Source organism: Argentina anserina, chromosome 3 (assembly GCF_933775445.1).
Source record: "Argentina anserina chromosome 3, drPotAnse1.1, whole genome shotgun sequence".
In the NCBI taxonomy this organism is placed as follows: domain Eukaryota; kingdom Viridiplantae; phylum Streptophyta; class Magnoliopsida; order Rosales; family Rosaceae; genus Argentina; species Argentina anserina.
The window spans coordinates 24,367,108-24,385,200 of NC_065874.1; the positions used below are offsets into that span (position 1 = coordinate 24,367,108).

General features: G+C 38.4%; 2 protein-coding genes across 2 annotated transcripts; both read right to left on the bottom strand.

Moving 5' to 3' along the window:
* Window positions 1–977: 977 nt before the first annotated feature.
* Window positions 978–6,101, bottom strand: LOC126788147 (protein argonaute 5-like). Its single transcript, XM_050514114.1, has 22 exons — window positions 5,662–6,101; window positions 5,252–5,463; window positions 4,984–5,139; window positions 4,765–4,898; window positions 4,572–4,681; window positions 4,186–4,307; window positions 3,968–4,100; window positions 3,733–3,849; window positions 3,529–3,648; window positions 3,379–3,450; window positions 3,175–3,294; window positions 2,925–3,078; window positions 2,712–2,833; window positions 2,480–2,620; window positions 2,264–2,403; window positions 2,119–2,181; window positions 1,979–2,042; window positions 1,739–1,874; window positions 1,581–1,654; window positions 1,374–1,468; window positions 1,253–1,284; window positions 978–1,159 (listed from the first exon to the last, which is right to left on the bottom strand). The coding sequence occupies exons 1-22, from the start codon at window positions 6,064–6,066 to the stop codon at window positions 999–1,001; spliced, it is 2,883 nt and encodes a 960-aa protein (XP_050370071.1). The 5' UTR covers window positions 6,067–6,101; the 3' UTR covers window positions 978–998.
* A 1,189-nt stretch (window positions 6,102–7,290) lies between these two features.
* Window positions 7,291–13,190, bottom strand: LOC126788139 (protein argonaute 5). The gene is made up of 21 exons (XM_050514106.1): window positions 12,678–13,190; window positions 12,036–12,250; window positions 11,781–11,930; window positions 11,561–11,694; window positions 11,365–11,474; window positions 10,981–11,075; window positions 10,752–10,890; window positions 10,525–10,641; window positions 10,300–10,410; window positions 10,139–10,210; window positions 9,801–9,923; window positions 9,543–9,714; window positions 9,206–9,465; window positions 8,938–9,080; window positions 8,759–8,821; window positions 8,615–8,678; window positions 8,376–8,499; window positions 8,207–8,280; window positions 7,941–8,035; window positions 7,823–7,854; window positions 7,291–7,735 (listed from the first exon to the last, which is right to left on the bottom strand). Exons 1-21 carry the CDS (start codon window positions 13,083–13,085, stop codon window positions 7,566–7,568), a joined length of 2,871 nt encoding a protein of 956 aa, XP_050370063.1. The 5' UTR covers window positions 13,086–13,190; the 3' UTR covers window positions 7,291–7,565.
* Between the last annotated feature and the right edge of the window lie 4,903 nt (window positions 13,191–18,093).

The window sequence follows — 18,093 nt, forward strand, 5'->3', positions numbered from 1 at the left end:
GTTTCACTAGTTGTAAATTACAGTTAACATGTAATTTGTTCAACATATACTAGCAACCTCCACCCACCACGTGTGCAGAGAAATCTAAAGGTAGTGGGTTAGTTTTTGGTATAACCACCGCTTTTTTTTTCTTTATATAAAGCAAAATATTTCGAATTTACTTTATTATTCTTTTTTTTTTAATAAAAACTATCATTCATTTTGGTTAGCTGCAATGCAAAGTTATAAAGGTTAAATGTGTAAAAAAAATCTAATTACGGAGAGCAAGCTCTCTGGCTTTCATCCGAGTAGAAATTGGGGGAAAGAATGGGAGAGGGTAACTGCTGTGAGGCTTAGAAAGAGAGAGTGGGCTTGAAAAGCAGAGGTCCCTGACGGATAAATAGGTTGAGCTCGGAAAACCGCAGGGGATTGGTTGCGGTGGTTTGAGTTACAAAAAGGAAGGGTTTTAACTTTTAAGTGTTAGAATAATACGGGTTACATATATGATATCCTGACGAATCAGGTAAGGGCAACCACGGATATGTACCTATGCGAAGGAATTGGACCTGGACTAGAACTATTGGACTGGACCTGTTCTATTGGACCCATGAACTGGATACTGGACCATTAGACAAGTTGACCTAAAGACAATAACTAACTAAACATAATTTAAAAAAGACTATTTTTTTTCTAATGTTTTTTTTTGTAATAAAAAATGTCAGAATTTCCAAAATAATGTTGTGACAGTGATGATTGATCTAGGATTTTCAAAGGGGGTCCTAAGTAAATAGTATAGATAAATTACTAAATCTTGTGTTGTGCAACAGCGTGATGCCTGTACAGTTCAGGTATGTACATGCAAATTCTTTCCAATTCGTTTTGGCCTATGGAACTTGCATCATGCATCTCAGTCTCTCAGATTGATAATGGCCGTATCAATGTCAATATATATAATAGAAAACGGGTTGCAAAAGTATACTACACTACATAATCGTCATATTAGTAGCAATTATTATCGATCAGCAATAAAACATGACATCTTTCACATTTTCTTTGATCTCCGGAAGGGCTCGGATAACATGTGCACCCCCGCCAGTTATAGAACCAGCATCCGATGAGTCACTGTCAATGTAATGCCGTGCTCGAAAAGCTACCAAGTGAGCATAGTACGCGGGAGGCACTGCTCGCCGGAAACAGACATCAGAACACAGCTAACTCCAAGATAATAACATGATGCGATCAAAAGAGAAAAGAGGAAGAGTTACGAGAGTACCTATTGAGACCGATCGTGTACACCTTGCATACCTGAAAAGTTAGCAGAATCAAATTTTCTGAGTCACAGAAAACAATATTTGTTCCCAATTGAATGAATAAAAGGATCTTTGTGTACTTACGTATAGCATAAATTGTTTGTTAAAACTTGCAAACCATCGCCAGTGAATCTGTTTTCATCTAACAACACATGGTAGTGTGCTGGCCGGCTTGTTCCCTACATGAGATCCACAGCAGAATTCATATTAAATCTATCCGCTAAATGTGCATCCCTATCACTATGAAGACTACGAGGAAACCACAATTTTGTAACCAAAAGACTACAGTACCTGGATTCCGGCGTGACTATTGAGATAAAAGTCAAATTCAGTAGGGTGGCAAATCTCAGTGTCGACAACAGTACCTAAACATAGTTAGGCTGAAACAGTTAAAACACTTGGACCAGAAATCAGAAATTACATTTATTTGGTAAAAGTAGATAAAAAACCTGGTTGGATATTTCCACTCCTATCCATCAGACCACGATTGTTATGATCAGCAGGGAACAGGCGAGTGTGATGCCTTTTCTGTACCACCACAAACGTAATTGGTGGCATGTATCCGTCCTCCAAAGAAGCACAAGCCTGTTACAAAAAAGAGAAAGCATAGATATAGAATCAAATCCTCCATTCACACTGATAATTAGTAAACCATAAAGATTATTGCTTATCTGTCACCTATTATATACCTTTCTTATAGCATCAATCTCATGTAGCAAAACTTGGCTGAATTGGCTTTCACCCACCCCGTCCCTGTAACAGCAGAGCATATCAGATAATGTAAATGTGATATTCTGCTTGACTGAATTAAAATTACCAACAACATTACCTGTAAAATATAATTCTCGACGGCTTTAATCTCTTTTGTTTGTAGAATGCAAAGAAAAGTTCCCTACACATGTGAAACGAAAAGGGATAAGAAAGGTGATTTTTGAAGGGAAAAGAAGAATCACAGTTACATATGAACTCCTAACCTTATCATTCCTCCGTGAACCAAACCCCCCTTCTCAGATTTGTGCAATTTATAAAGATCTTTGATTATTTCATCACGGGGCTGCGCTGAGACAATTGCTCTATAGTTTGTGACCTCTGGCCAATCTGTTGAGGCCACGACCTGTTTAAGAACTAGTGAGTTAAAAACAGCACCACCAACAGCCTTTAAGACAGACATAATATATGATCGAACTCACTGCTGCTACTGATGGACTACTGTCATCCCCGGCTGCTGCATGAGTAACATCTGCTCCAAAGATAATTGTAGGGAGGCGATCGGTCACAACAGGCATCTTTTTGCAAATTGCATCATTCAAAACAGTGTTTCGTCCACCTGCCTACAAAATAATTTATGGTTCAATAATTACGTTCTTATGGTGCACGCAAGAGGAAATGTGCAAGAGAATGTGCGGACTCTACAGAACAAACCTTCACATTGATCTTAAGTGCAAGATTTTCCAGATATTGTGAGTTGAGCTTTTGTACTTTCTTGGGTTCACAACACTGAGACACAATTCCTAATTCGGTTTCACAGGTTCGTTTAATCTTCCCTGCAATCATATCAGCACCATCAATTTTTAAGTTAAAACTTTTCTGCATTATACCATAGTTTGGGTCCTGATTACTTTGATTTATACTCACCATAAGATGAATCGCCGAAATCAGGCAAAATGACAATTAATAACTGAAGTTGCTTTCTCTTCTGAGCAGACATCTTGTGAATATCCCTGAGTACCTTCTCAATTTGTCCAGGATGAGATGACTGTACTGGAAGCAAGGGTTGGGGGGAAAATTCCTAAAAAGATTGATCATAAAGAGAAACCAGTCAATTGAAATAATTCAAGGCAAAATTTGACACACTTGAGTGATCAGTAAATGATCAGAGCCATACCATCCCCTTACTATTACACACATTGACCAAGGAGTCAAGAAATTGGAAAGTAACATCATGGGATAGTCTGGAGAAATTGACAAATGCCCAAAATTGCAATCTTGCACCATTGACCATTTTCTACAATCAATTTAACAAAATCAGTATTTTAATTTTGATTTAAAATGCAACCTCCAAAGTCAAAAATTAGTAATTGAGATCTACCTTGTTCGTCATGTTCCACTGCCCCATCTGGGGATAAACACTTGTTTCACGTCCACTGTCATGGTATTTGAGCTATAGCAAACGAACTAATTACTCAGTGAAAGAACAAATAACGGAATAGAAAAATTGAAATTAAAGATCAATAATTACCAAAGGAGGTGGTAAAACTCGTGCATTAACCAATGTCATTTCCTCTCTCACTTGTAATCCAAATTCCTTTCTTATAAGAAATTCTTTATCATCTCTATTGTTGGTTTTCTTCCTATTCATCTGCCAGGAGATGTATAAGTATGAGCACACAGAAGACAGAAATATTTCACAGCCAAAAATAAAAACCAGCTGCCAATGTTTTACCTCTATTATATCATTTTGCCTGTTCCGAGGACGTTGACATGTTGCTCTTAGTAGGTTAGTGACTTGTCTTTGATTCAGTTTCTTTGTGTATCTCTGCCCAGCAACAATTTTGCAAAGCTGCAAAAATATAGAATGAAATAAATAAGTCATCTATCTAAAGATTAATACCATCCTTGGATAGATGATATCCAAGCACAGATAATGAACAGTTTTAAAAGGACAAGAAAAACGGAACCTCCATAGGCAAGTATATAGATTTTGAATCATTGCCAGCTTGAATGGCAGGCCAAGCTCCATATTTGAGATCAATGTTGTACTTCTTACGATAATATTGAACAACTGATGTGTCCTCACCTTCACAGGTAAATCTACGAGACAAAATTGAGTATTTATGTATCTAACAAAAATACTTACACGTAGAATAAGCAGGTGGATAGATTACGGGAAACTCACTTTAACTGACCCAAGGGTTCTGCAGATAGTCCATTGATTGTGTAAGTTCTCTTAACTTCTTTGTTTTTGGTCCAGTCCATTAAAATAACTTCTACTTTGATCCGCTTCAATGATCTTTTCACCTGTACATAATTATTAGTTAGAGTATGTCACAAACCGTTCCACTGTAATGAAAACACAAGTGCATACTCATGCGTAAGTAAAAAATATCTGAAGAAAAACAAGCGAACAAACAAAAGTAAACCCAGAATATTAAACATGAGGTGAATACTAAGAATATCATATAATGGAGCTGACTATGCTCATTGTAGCTTAAAAAAAACAGATTTAGGAGAAAGACAGATTAAAAATGCAACATGTAGATTACAATAAGAAATTCAACATACCTTCATACAATCACGATCAGGCAAAGGCCTGGAACGATCAGTATAGTTAAAATACCTAGCGAGAAACTCATTCACCAAAATGGGTTCGAAGAAAGATCGGGCTGACACATCTGCGACATTATTGAAAATCAGTGATGGAGCAAAGGTCTTCACTATACCAAGTTAGTCATGGAAAAAATTGTCAGTAAACTACCAATATTAAAAGAAAGTCCTAGCTGTGTTGGGCGTAAGCTTTGGTAAAACCCTTTCCAGTATTCCAAACCTTCACCTAGACTGCCCTTTTCACCAAGCTCAGGGGAGAAAAATGACCTCTCGATAACAGTGTACCTGCAATACAATATACATAATGAAACAAAAATACACAAAATCATGAAAAGGGATGCAACAAAGTTTTCTATGAAGTGGAGTTTACTTCTCTGATGGTGTAGCTCTCAGAGCAACATCAAGGACTTGTATAGCCTTTTGAGGCATTTCAACACTCCGGCTGCGCAAAAACTGTTGCAGTTGATAAAGGTCTGGCTTGTTGACCAAAGTGAGTACCACCCTAAACTCTCGATCCTTTTTGAGACTGAAAACGGGGCACAGATCACATTCAAACAGACTTCAAAATACAGCAACAGCTACATCAATAAGTACATAAATACACATAAAACTCAAAGCAAATGAGAAATATGGACTACCTATTCGAACTTGATGAGCCTGTATCCTTTGGAACCAATTTAACAACAAACTCCTTGGAAGAAAACGGCAATGGACCTCCGGTATAGAGGCTCTTCATGCCATCATAAGCCGGAATCCTCTTCCCTAAATGCGTCTCGGAATACAAATGAACCAACTGGTTTATCACATCCCTGTGAATCTTTTTCGATGTCACTTCTGGGCTAATGCTTACCTGATTCATGTACGCACGATAACAAAATGTCAAGAACTCCAACCTACACTAACTCTAGTACATTTATCACCAAAGAAAACATAACCAGAACAAGATTCATCAAGAAATGGAAAAGATGATACAGTTAAATTTGTTATTCTTTCTTTTTTTTACCGCGGTAAAAGTGAAATTCATAGGCAAGTAAAAAAGGAAACTTACATCGTAGTGGTGGAGGTCTCTCTCTGCAACCTGCACCAGGAAGTGGTTGGCCCTGACCTGAATTTTCTTCCCGGCCGTCCCGAACCCCGGCCTCTGCGGCGGAGGCTTCACCGCCTTCGACGACGACGGCGGCACAACAGCCACGGCCGCCGACGTATTCGTAGTTGACGACACCAGTGTCAACTTCTGCTCCATGTCGCTACTCAGCGAAGAAGCCGCCGGAGTCGAACTTGATGACGCCGGTGGCGGAGGATAAGGAGTAGGATTTTGAGGCGGTGCCGAAGCAACGGCGCCTGAACTTGCTCCGCCGCTGGAACCTCCTCTGCCGCGTCCCCTGCCGCCTCCGCCGTGCGAGGGGTTAGAGCGAGCGTCGGAATGATGCCGGCCTCGGCCGCGTCCGGACATTGTCGCCGGAGAGAGAGAGAGAGAGAGAGAGAGAGAGAGAGGAGTGTGTGGGAGAGAGAATCTAGGAAACCGACTTTATCGTGAGAGAGGGAAATATGGAGAGGTTATATGGGAAAGCGAGAAGACGAAGGAAGTTACGGCTGATCCACAATGACGAATTTACCCTCGTCTCTGCGCGGAGTGTGTTCCAACAACTAACCTTGTTCGTTACATTGCAACCAACCTTGGTGTTAATGGGTTAAAGCAATTGAACAAAATTGAGATGAGATTGGACTACAATGGAAAATGATATGAATCACTGAACAAGGTAATGATTACGAAGAACTTTCATTCAATGTAACATTTTTTCCATGTTATCAAATTACAACACTTGCATGTTTGCCAATTGAGAATACGTTACATTTTTCTCACGTCTTAATACTAGATACGAATTGACAGCACAAAATGACAATTGGTTAAATGTGGTAATTAGGTACGCACGCTTGCAATATTTGTCTGATTCATGCGGTTACCGAATTTTCAACTAAACTCGTGCTCAAATAAAAGATTTTCAAACACCACTCTAGTATCAAATTACTTTTCCAATTTCTTGCACATCTAATTTTGAGGGGCTTATGAACTTTTTGGATAGAGGAGATATACTTGATTTTTCCCAATCCACAATCCCCAACTTTTTGGATAGAGGATATAGGTGCATTGAGTATGCCAAACTACCAGTCGCCGTTCGATAATTTTTCACAAGCAAGGTAAGAAGATGTCTTTTTTATCTAACTGTATGACAAAGGGAAAGCGGGGAATTGACAGTAAAGTTAGTTCATATTCCTTACCATAATTATTTCAAATCCTCTTATTATAAGGGTATGTCAATCAGACCCTATCCCTAATCTTGCACAACAAGCATGGTCGTTACCCACATACATATATAAGGCCTTCCCAACAAGGTTGAAAACTCAAAACCCTTAAATCCCAACACCAAGCTTACCCTTCAGACCACATTTGCCAAGCAACATACAAACAAACAAACCCTGAACATGTATAATTCACAAGCAGAATCCAAGCTTGAAGCTGTGCCACTAGAGCAAGCTGCAATCAACAGGTAAGTGAACCAGATTATCTCTTTTCTCTCTCTCAACCATCTTCAGATGATTGATAGATTTGATAATATAATTGGCAATATTGCTAGAATCTCAAGAAATAATATACGCAACTCATAACAGAAGACAATAGCAAGAAACACATGTAATAAGGTATTGATTTGGAGAATTATCATATCCAAAAGACGCAGATAGTTGATGACCAAGGCCACTGACCAAATGTACTTCTAGCTGCCCCAACTATGGAATTTACATTTAGCAACATCCGCTAATTAGATTAGACTGTCTGGTGTAAACTAAAAGACTGACTATATTGAGGCCTACTAGATTTAAAAAAAGTGCCTAATCCCAAAAATAGGCAACTGCACAAAAGAGGCTATGACGGTTGGTTATCTCGACTCTGGTTCAGCAGAAGAACATGACATCCTTAACAAAGTCGTGCACATTCGGAACAACTTGGCTCTGTCCACCACTGCCACCACTGCCTCTGCCAATTGAAGCACCATCAGATGTATCGCCCTCAATGTAGTATCGTGCTCTGAATGCAGCAAGATGGGCATAATAGGCAGGAGGAACTGCAGTACAAGTATCATGCAAGGATCAGAATGATTTATATAACTAAAAGCACAAGCATGGCAAATTTACATGTTCAGTTTACACACCTATAGAAACCGAGCGTGTGCACCTTGCATAACTGCAGATTTGAGCAAACATAAGAATTAGAAAGCCAGAATATTTAAACTCAGTAATAAGCAAGAACAGAGACTATGTTGTACTTACGTGTAGCAGAGATTGTTGGTGAGAGTCTGCAACTTATCTGCAGTGAAGTTGTTCTCATCAAACAGTACATGGTAATGAGTCGGTCGACTTGTTCCCTACACAGACAGAAGAACACTTTCATATTTAGCATAGAAGATTATAAAACTACACCAGCAAAATGGAGAAGGGAACTACATGTAAAGAATAATATCAAGCTGAAGTTGGTACCAACCTGAATTAAGGGAACTACATGTAAAGAATAATATCAAGCTGAAGTTGGTACCAACCTGAATTCCAGCATGGCTATTGAGGTAGAAATCAAATTCTGTTGGATGGCATATCTTGGTATCCACCACAGTTCCTAAACATAAAGATTGAAACAGTTAAAATTTAGAATATGAGAGAGAGAGAGAGAGAGGGGGGGGGGGGGAAGAGGGAGGGAGATGATGCTGAAACCTGGTTGAATATTGCCGCTCCTATCTGCCTGGTTGTCAACTGGGAAAAGACGCGTGTGGTGCCTTTTCTGCACCACTATGAAAGTAATAGGTGGCATATACCCCTCTTCCAAAGAAGCGCAGGCCTGTTAACATCAAACATACAAGTTAAAATGAATTTGTTAGCAACCACATTGCATCATCAAGAGGATATAATTAGGTCTGGTCAAGAGAATTTTGATAATTACTAGGGAGACATACCCTCCGTATTGCATCCATCTCATAAAGCAGTACTTGGCTAAACTGGCCTTCACTGACACCATCCCTGTCAAGTATTAAAGTCAGATATCAGTGACTGTTACTTGAATTTGAATGATCACAGGAAAAAAAAAAGAATAAATCTACCTATAGAAGATGATTCTGTGCGGTTTTTGCCCAGTCGATCTTCGGAATGAAATGAAAAGTTCTCTGCATAAACAGGCAATAGAATGCGCTGGTAAGCAAAAATATTTAAAAAAAATGAACAAACAAACCATCCAGATAAGATGAGAAGGGAGAGAGGAGGGCTGTCTTCAGTCCCATACCTAATCATTCCAGATTGAACCACCCCTCGCTTTTCATCATGAGTTTGTTTGTAAAGATCTTGAATTATCTCTTCTCTGTGCTTCTGTCCTGATACAATTCCTCTATACTTAGAGACCTCAGGCCAGTCCATTGAGGCAACCACCTAACAGGAAAAATATAACCAGGTAAAACAGAAGAAAGTACAAAGAAATTGATATAAATAAACAGCGCAAAAAAAAAAGAATGTAACCTACACAAAAACAGCAGCAAAAAAAAAAAAGAACTCACTGCTGCTATGGATGGACTACTGTCTTCCCCAGGCTGTGGATGGGTGACATCAGCACCAATAATGATTGTAGGACGATCACTGACAAGAGGAATTCTTCTCTGAATGGCATCATTTAACACAGTGTTTCTGCCACCAACCTTGACATTAATCTTAAGGGACAGATTCTCAAGATACTGCTTACTAAGCTTCATGACTTTGCTAGGATTACAGCACTGGGAGACAATCCCAAGCTCCGTTTCACAGATTCTTTTGATGGGGCCTGCAAAAGAAAGATCAAAACCTAAGCACAATCACACATCAACAGAGAACAGTTATGGGATCAAGTTTGGTCCTCACCATAAGATCCTGTCACATCAGGCAAGATGATGAGCAACAACTGAAGATGTTTGTCGGTTTGTCCCATCTCTTTCAGTCTCTGAACAGACTGCTTATGAATATCCCTGAGAACCCTCTCAATTTGATTAGGATGAGCTGACTGTACTGGAAGTAAAGGCATTGAATTGAACACCTAGAAAGTAAAACGGTCAGAAGTCTAATAAAACACATCTAGGATGAAACAGCACACCATGAAACAACAAAACAAGATAGACATACAACTCCTTTACTGTTGCACATGTTGACAAGATCTTCACAAAAGCGATCATTAAAATCTCCACGGAGTCTGGAGGAGAAATTGACAAATGTCCAATGATCCACTCGGGCACCATTAACCATTTTCTACGAAACAGGAACAAAAATCACATTAAGTACAGCATGATAAAGTTGCTTTTAATTTGAAACAAAAGCATTGATATTCAAACGCAAGGTCCAAGAGCAAAACGTACAAAACATGCATGAAATCCTGCTTCTTTATAAAAAAAAAAAAAACAGATGAAGCTTTGTACACACTCCTTTTAAAAGAATAAAAGATCTTGGGAAAAAGAGAACCTTACCTTATTGATCATGTTCCATGCACCCATCCGGGGAGTATCCGTGCTCTCACGACCACTTTCATGGTACTTTAGCTGTGACAAAGAGCGTAATATAATTCCTCATTACAATGAGACAGACTAATATCAATCTAATTACAGAAACATAAATGAGCAGCAATTACCATTGGAGGTGCTAACACTCTAGCATCCACTAGTGCCATTTGTTCTTTCACATTAATACCAAATTCACTGCTTACAAGACGCTCCCCATTGTAATTATTTCGCCTCACCATCTATCAATTGTACATTTGTACAAATGTAAGGACACAATACAAGATTACATCAAAATATCTTTAGAATTGTATAAAAGATAACCAATTGCTGTCAACATGTAACACAATTTTTACCTCCTGTATATTGCCTTCCCTCTCCTTTGGCCGTTGACAAGTTGCTCTCAGCATGTTTGTTACTTGCTTCTCATTAAGTTTCCTTGTGTATCTCTGCCCAGGAACAATCGAACAAAGCTGCGAGAAAAAAATATTACGTTCATAATCTGCCCCCCTAAAGGAAAGTATGAGAATTAAAACAATTACCAAAAAATAAGACGTTTATTGAGTCAAGAGCAAGGGAACACCTCCATGGGCAAATAAGTAGGTCTTGATTCATTTCCAGATTGAAGGGCAGGCAGAGCCACATGTTTTAGGTCAATACTATACTTCTCGTGATAATATTGAATCACAAACACTTTAGTTTGCTTGTCCTCGAGAGTGAACCTAAATCCCAAAGTTCAACAAAATGTTACCAGTACAGATACTGAACAAAACAGCTCAAATAAAAGCACTCATAAATATTAGAGTACTTACGTTAATCTGCTTAGTGGCTGTAAAGTCACCCCAGTAATTCGATGGGTCCTGCTGCCAATGCAGGTTACCTTGACTCCTTTCAGGTTTCTCTTCAGCTGTAAACAACAATCACATGTTACAAATATGAGAGGTACGACTATTCACAAGCAACCCATGTGAGATTGTGAGATCAACAGTATGAAGAAATTAGCCATGTTGATACAATAGTTTTACTCAACAGAGGTGGTGTACATCCCAAAAAGACCGTTCAATATTCACAAAGACATGTGCCAATATTAAAGGTAAGCTCCATGCCAAATATACAGCCTCAACGTTACTCATCAATTGCCAGAGAAGAACATTATGTTGGGATAGACCAATCAAAAGAACGTATAATTATAATACCTTAAGACAATCACGGTCCGACAGACCCTTTGAGAGATCATTGCGACCCAAGTGTCTTTTCACAAACTCTGTCACCAGAATAGGCTCATAAAAGGCCCTTGCAGAGATATCTGCACAATTACATTGAACTATCAGCATGTTGCTACATAGTGCAGTTAAAAAAAAAGTAGAAAAACAAAATCAAGTTAGAACATACCAACGTTAAGAGATAGACCAAATTGAGTAGGCCTTAGACTCTGGTAATAGCCCCTCCAGTATTCCAAGCCATTCTCAAGCGGACCTTTGTGACCAAGAGATGGGTCAAAAAATGACCTACCAATCACACAGTATCTGCATAAAAAATATAAAACATTAGAACAATCCAATTAGCATCTGTTACCCAGAACGAAACAGCAGAAACATAAACGAGAGTATACCTCTGCGAAGGTGCAGCTCTAAGAACAACATCAAGAGCTTGGATGGTCTCTTGTGGTGTTTCATGGTGCCTCTGCAGTAAGTACTGCTGTAGCTGATACAGGTCAGGCTTATTCGCCAACTTAATGCAGACTTTGAACTCCCTATCTTTCCTGTAAGAGACACATCCAACCACATGTTAGATTCAGAAAACAGAGGCAGCCTTAAGAAAACAACAAAACCGCATACAAGAAACCAAAGCCCTCATATGTATATACCTTTTCGATTTAGGTCCACCGCGACCTTCTCTCTCAGGTAGCTTGACCACAAACTCCTTTGAAGAGAAGGGCAAAGGTCCAGCAGTGTAGATACTCTTCATGCCGTCGTAGGCTAGCATTCTCTTCCCCATGTGAGACTCAGCATACAGCTTAACCAGCTCGTTGATGATGTCTTTGTTGGTCTTCTTTGAAGGAACATCGGGGCTGATTGAGACCTAAGACCATGAAAGAAAACATGTAAATCTCCACGTAGCACAAAAGCCTAACCAAGACAAAATGAAGATAGAGTACACAGAAGCTATGCAGCCCACAAATACATATCGAAAATCAAAATCAAAATTAAAACAGAAAAACAGGAAGAAATTAAAGCAAAAGTTAATGAAACAAAGAGAAACAGATTTTACATACATCTCAAGCAGGACTAAGCCACAAAATAACAGAGTAAAAAGATGAACAGCAAACCTACAATCTTCAAAAAGAAAACTACAAGAATTTCTCAACTAAATAGAGAGGTTAAGAACAAATTTTTAAGATGAACAGCAACAACAAAAATCATGTAAAACAACGATAAATTATACAGATACAAATCATAACCAAAATTCAAAGCGGAAGTAAATGGAGGTAAGAAAACAGAGGACTCACATCGTAGTGATGCAGATCTCTTTCACGAATCTCCACCAGAAAGTGGTTAGCCCTGACTTGGACTTTCTTACCGGCCGTACCGAAACCCGGCCTCGCCGGAAACCTAACTGCCTTGGCCGTCGACGGAGGCAGCGTCGCCGGAGCCAATGAGAGCTTCTGCTCCACCTCGCTCGCCAGCGAAGCCGCCGCCGACGAGGAGCCAGCTCCCGGCTGAGCCGGAGCCGCGCTCGACGATGCCTGAGCAGGAGCAGGAGAGTGCGCCGGAGAAGGCGCAGGAGCACGCGACGGAGAAGGCGCAGGAGCAGGAGTGGAGCCTGAGCCTCTGGCCGGACCGCCGGGACCTGTTCTTCCTCGGCCGCCGCGGCCTCCGCCGCCACGACCACCGGTTGAGCTGCCGCGATTTGACATTTCAGCGTCGGCTCTCAGATTGAGCTAGAGAGAGGAGGAGGGAGTGGAATGGTTTGTAGAGAGAGAAAGTGGAGATGGTTTTGGTGGTTTTAGAGAGAGAGAGAAGACGAAGAGTGGAGCGTGGGTGAGAGTGAGAGAGTGAATATGCATGTATATATAGCAAGAGTCGGAGACGTGATGAGGAAGGTTGGCGTTTTAGAAGACCAAGACGAGAGTAGAAAATTAAATGACAGATTTGCCCTCGCCCACGACCTCACAGACCGTGCCGGGGAATTCTGAGCATTACAACACGCGCCGTGTTATTAGGAAAGCGATGTGGGATTTGTGCAGTGAGAGTGGGGTTGGCCAGGGACATATTGGTAGGTATGGGAAAACTGGGAAACTGCCACGATAAGGCTTGGAAATGGTTTGGTTGCTCGTGTACGAATGGTTTGATTTTTTATTTTTTTTACGAATGGTTTGGGGAAACGCTTTGGCAATTATGAAGAACATAATGTTTTTTTCTTATTTTTCTTTTTGGAGAAGATGAAGAGCATAAAGGTCATATTTTCTGAACTGTGTCTTGATTATTATTTTTTAAAAACAGGACTCTTGATCATTTTAGGAGATGTGAATATAAATACGCCTTCAAGAGTAAAAAAATGAAAACATGATTTTCAATTATTTGTTAAATGTTAAGTGAATGTAACTTAATAAGAGGATCCACATTTTGTAAAGCGACTTGTAACAGTGGAACCTACGATTTTGTGTGGCAGTAATGGAACCTTGTGCTCCCCAAATTGTGTAGCAGTGAGAACTATTCAAATAAGCTAAAATGAACAATCACATTACACGATTTGAACATTTCAATTACGAATGAACTTAATATGTACAATCTGACACAACTTTTTTAATATATTAGGATTGTTTAACAGACATTAATAAAGTTATTATTTTTTGGTATAACACTTCCTGTACGACACAAACGACTTTTGACTACTAGAAAAAACTGATTTTATGTAGTTTGACCCAACTTTTATAAGAATACAATGTTGTTTAGCGGATATTAATATTGGCTATTCGACAATCCATTGCATGACACGAATGCGTCAATAGTGAGAAACACTAATGCGGTAACTATATCGCGATACACAATCATACAAACACATTAATAACCAAAGAAATTACCCACATTGGATGACTAGTCGTGTTACTCATTTGTTACCTAAAGCAATTGAAGGGGTGTAACCCCTAATTTCAAAGAACGAAAAACTTTGAGGTACCTAAGGCAAACTGATTTATATAGTTTGACCCAACTTTCATAAAAATACCATGTTTGTTTAACGGATATTAAAATCGGCTATTCAAGAATCCATTGCATGACATGAACGCGTCAACAGTGAGAAACACTACTGTGGTAACTATATGAAGAAATTATTTAAAAGGGTCATTTCAAGATCAAAATGTTAAAAAAAATATCATAATTTATCACTTGATAAAAATGTAATGATCAATTCTTTTGACAAAATAATTTTAAAAATAGCAATTTTCAATTTTTAGCCTGACATTTATGCAATTTTAAACCTAATTTTCACTCCTAACATGATTTTTACTCCTACCAAACCGATTCTTTTCTCTTTTTTGAACTCTCTCTCTCTCTCTCTCTCTCTCTCTCTCTCTCTCTCTCTCTCTCTCTGGACCAAATCACTATCTGAGCCACCGAACTCGCCAATGAGATCTCCTTTGACCTTTCTCATCTCTCATCCTCACTTAAAACACCACCGACACCTATCTCGCGATCTACAGCTTCGGCACTGACTCCAATTACTTTGCTCGCGATGAAACAAGAGGAGAAGGAGGAGGCTAGGCTAAAGCTTGAGTTTTCAAGAACTACAACTAAGTGGTCAAGAATGACGATGACTTAGCAGACTATATCTCCTAGTACTAGATCAGAAACATGACATCAACCTTGACTCCTCCAGAGTTATCCTCTTAAAATCGGTGACAATATGAGTCTTAGCTTCAGTGATCGACGCATCAAGCATCATATTCCATCGATTCACAACCATGTTGAAGCAATGTTGTTTATGATTTTTTTATCTCAAATTTGATTGTTTAGTTATGAGCTTGAATATATATGATGCTTTGATTGTTGTATAACTTAATGATATAGCCCCTCGGCATTGGCCTTGCTTAAATGTTGTTTTTTCATGTGTTTATGAATTAATGCATATAAGGTGTTTGATAATAGTTCTCAATGAGGTTGTGAATGTAGAAAAACCTACAATTTAGGAATGTTGCTAGTGTTAATGGTGTGGTAATATTACAATGAGTTATTTCTCACTTACTAAGGTACTGATGTCTACCTAGTCATTTAATTATTGACAATTTTCATTCCGATTCATGGTGTGGTAACTCCTACATTCTTCAATTTCATATTGTGGCTTGTTTCTTTTCAAATCGAGGTATTTTGGTAAATATATATATATATTGAAGTATAGTGTTGGGTTTAGTACCATGCTGCTACAATTATCATTATAGTTACCTAATAGCTTAGACAACAGTATGGTATTACTCCTCCAGTTTCATTTCCAGAATCAACAACATGGCCAGTAGCTTGGTAGTTACTGCTCAAGTTACCAATACAATTACATGTCTAGTTATATATGTGGTTAGCTATATGATCAGTTACTTAAGTAGCTTGGTAATTACTACTCCAGTTACCAATGTAGTTACATGTCTAGTTATATATGTGGTTAGCTATATGATCAGTTACTTGAGTAGTTGCATGACCAGTTACATAATCACCAGTTACATGAGCTAGTGACATGATCAAACATATAATGTTGTCATGCAGCGGCACACTGCAAATAATCCGTTGTTACTTTGATAGTTACATGTCATGTTACCTAAGTAGTTAATGATCAATAAACGGACAAATCAAGTTACTTTACACGAGTAATTATACAAGTAGTAACTAAATAATTGAGTAGTTACATGACCAGTTACCTAAGTACGTAGTTCAGTTACATGAGTAGTTACTTGACTAGAGAGTTAGGTAGTTACATAGCTAGTATCTAAGTAGTTACATGGTCTGTTATATAACTAGTTACTTGGTCATGGCCCAGTGACATGGTTAAGACATACGATTGTTACGGGGATTGAGTAGTGTAAAAAATTAGTTATACCATACAAATAATCATTTACATGAACAATAAATTTGTAGTTCCAAATGAGTTACATAAGTAGTGCATAGAAACTTTAGTAACATGAGAAGTTACTTGAGTAATTTAGTTACATATGTAGTTACTTGACTCGTTGGGTAGTTACATGACCAATTGCCACATAACTTTCATGTAATATGCAAACTAGCCACTTGAAGTAACATTATAAGAACCTAACAACATATACACATGTAAATGTTGGTTAACTATTAAAAATCTCAGTACTTCAAGAGCAGTCTGATATGCTCCATGGAAATCATTGCAAAATGGTTACCTTGAAAATGATGTCGATGTTTACTCTACTATGTTGTATCTCCCAACATCGCACCTACAAAAAACCAATATCCACACAGCTACCAAACAAATAATTAATGGAACAATATTGTCTATGTAACTGAATATGCAACCATTCACATAACTACTATGTAACTACTTAAATTGGCCATGTCAATACTTAAATAACTAATTATGTAACTACTTTAGTAACTATTCAAGTAATTGTTTACGACATCCCACTTCACCGTAACAATAGCGCATTCTAACCATGTAACCGGCCATCTAAATGGCTAGAAATCACTATTAATATCATCCAAGTAGTCATGTAACGGATCACATAGCTAGCCGCCTGACTATGTAACTACCTAATTGAAGACTTTTATCAAACACCTTCTATGCATTACTTATGTGCTTAATTATCCAATTTTGTTAATGAATTCGAGGTCACCAACTCGACCAAAACAAGCTTGAATTTCCAATCTCATCAAACAATTTCTTAATCCAACAAAACATACACCAATTACAAGCACCAAAACAAGCCTAACTACGATATCGAGCATAAATTAGCAGAGATTTAGAATAGAAGCAATGAGAGGAACATAAGCTCTCATTCAAATGAAGAAAACATAATCAGAGAATTAAAATTACTATGAGAGAATGAAACCAAATTAAACAAAGAAAATAAGCAATATGAGCCAAAGTAGGCTGAACCTACCCGCCGGAGAGATTTGCACTACATTTACGCTCGGGAATGGTGTTTTTCGCTTGAAGAAGACCAAGAAAAAACATTTGAGAACACGAGATATGCATGATGATATTGTAGATCCGGTAGCGGACGACGTTGAGGGGGGAAGGATGCGTTGTCAAGGTCAATCAAGGCGGTGGAGTAGTCTAGTTACATAAGTAATTACTTAACCAGTTGCGTAGTTACATTGACAGTTACATGATTAATTGGCATATAACTTCCATGTAACTCGCAAACTAGCCACTTGAAGTAACATTACAAAAACCTAACATTATAACATATACATATGAGTACGCGGTTCATTTACATGAGTTATTACTTGACTAAATAGTTGGGTAGTTACATAGTTAATACTTGAGTAGTTATATGGCTAGATACATAAACAGTTACTTAGTCAGTTACATAACCTAGTGACATGGTTGAGACACACTATTGTCACGGTGCTTGAGTAGTTACAAGACTAATTAGTTACTTGAATAGTTACAAGAGTATTTGCTAACACGGTTAAGGTTACCCAGATAGTTACTTTATGTCAATAAAGTTACCAATATAGTTATTCATTACATGAATAGTTACCAAGATAATTATTCATGTCAATACAGTTATCGTAACAATTACATAGACATTAAACTCAATAGTCAATACAGTTACCGAAATAGTTACTTAATATTAATAGTTATATGGTATTGATGGTGGTTACATGTACATTCACCAGTCATGCTAGAATGGGGTACAAACTCTCATTCATAAAACTATCTTTGTCTTAGCTCGTGACATCTATCAT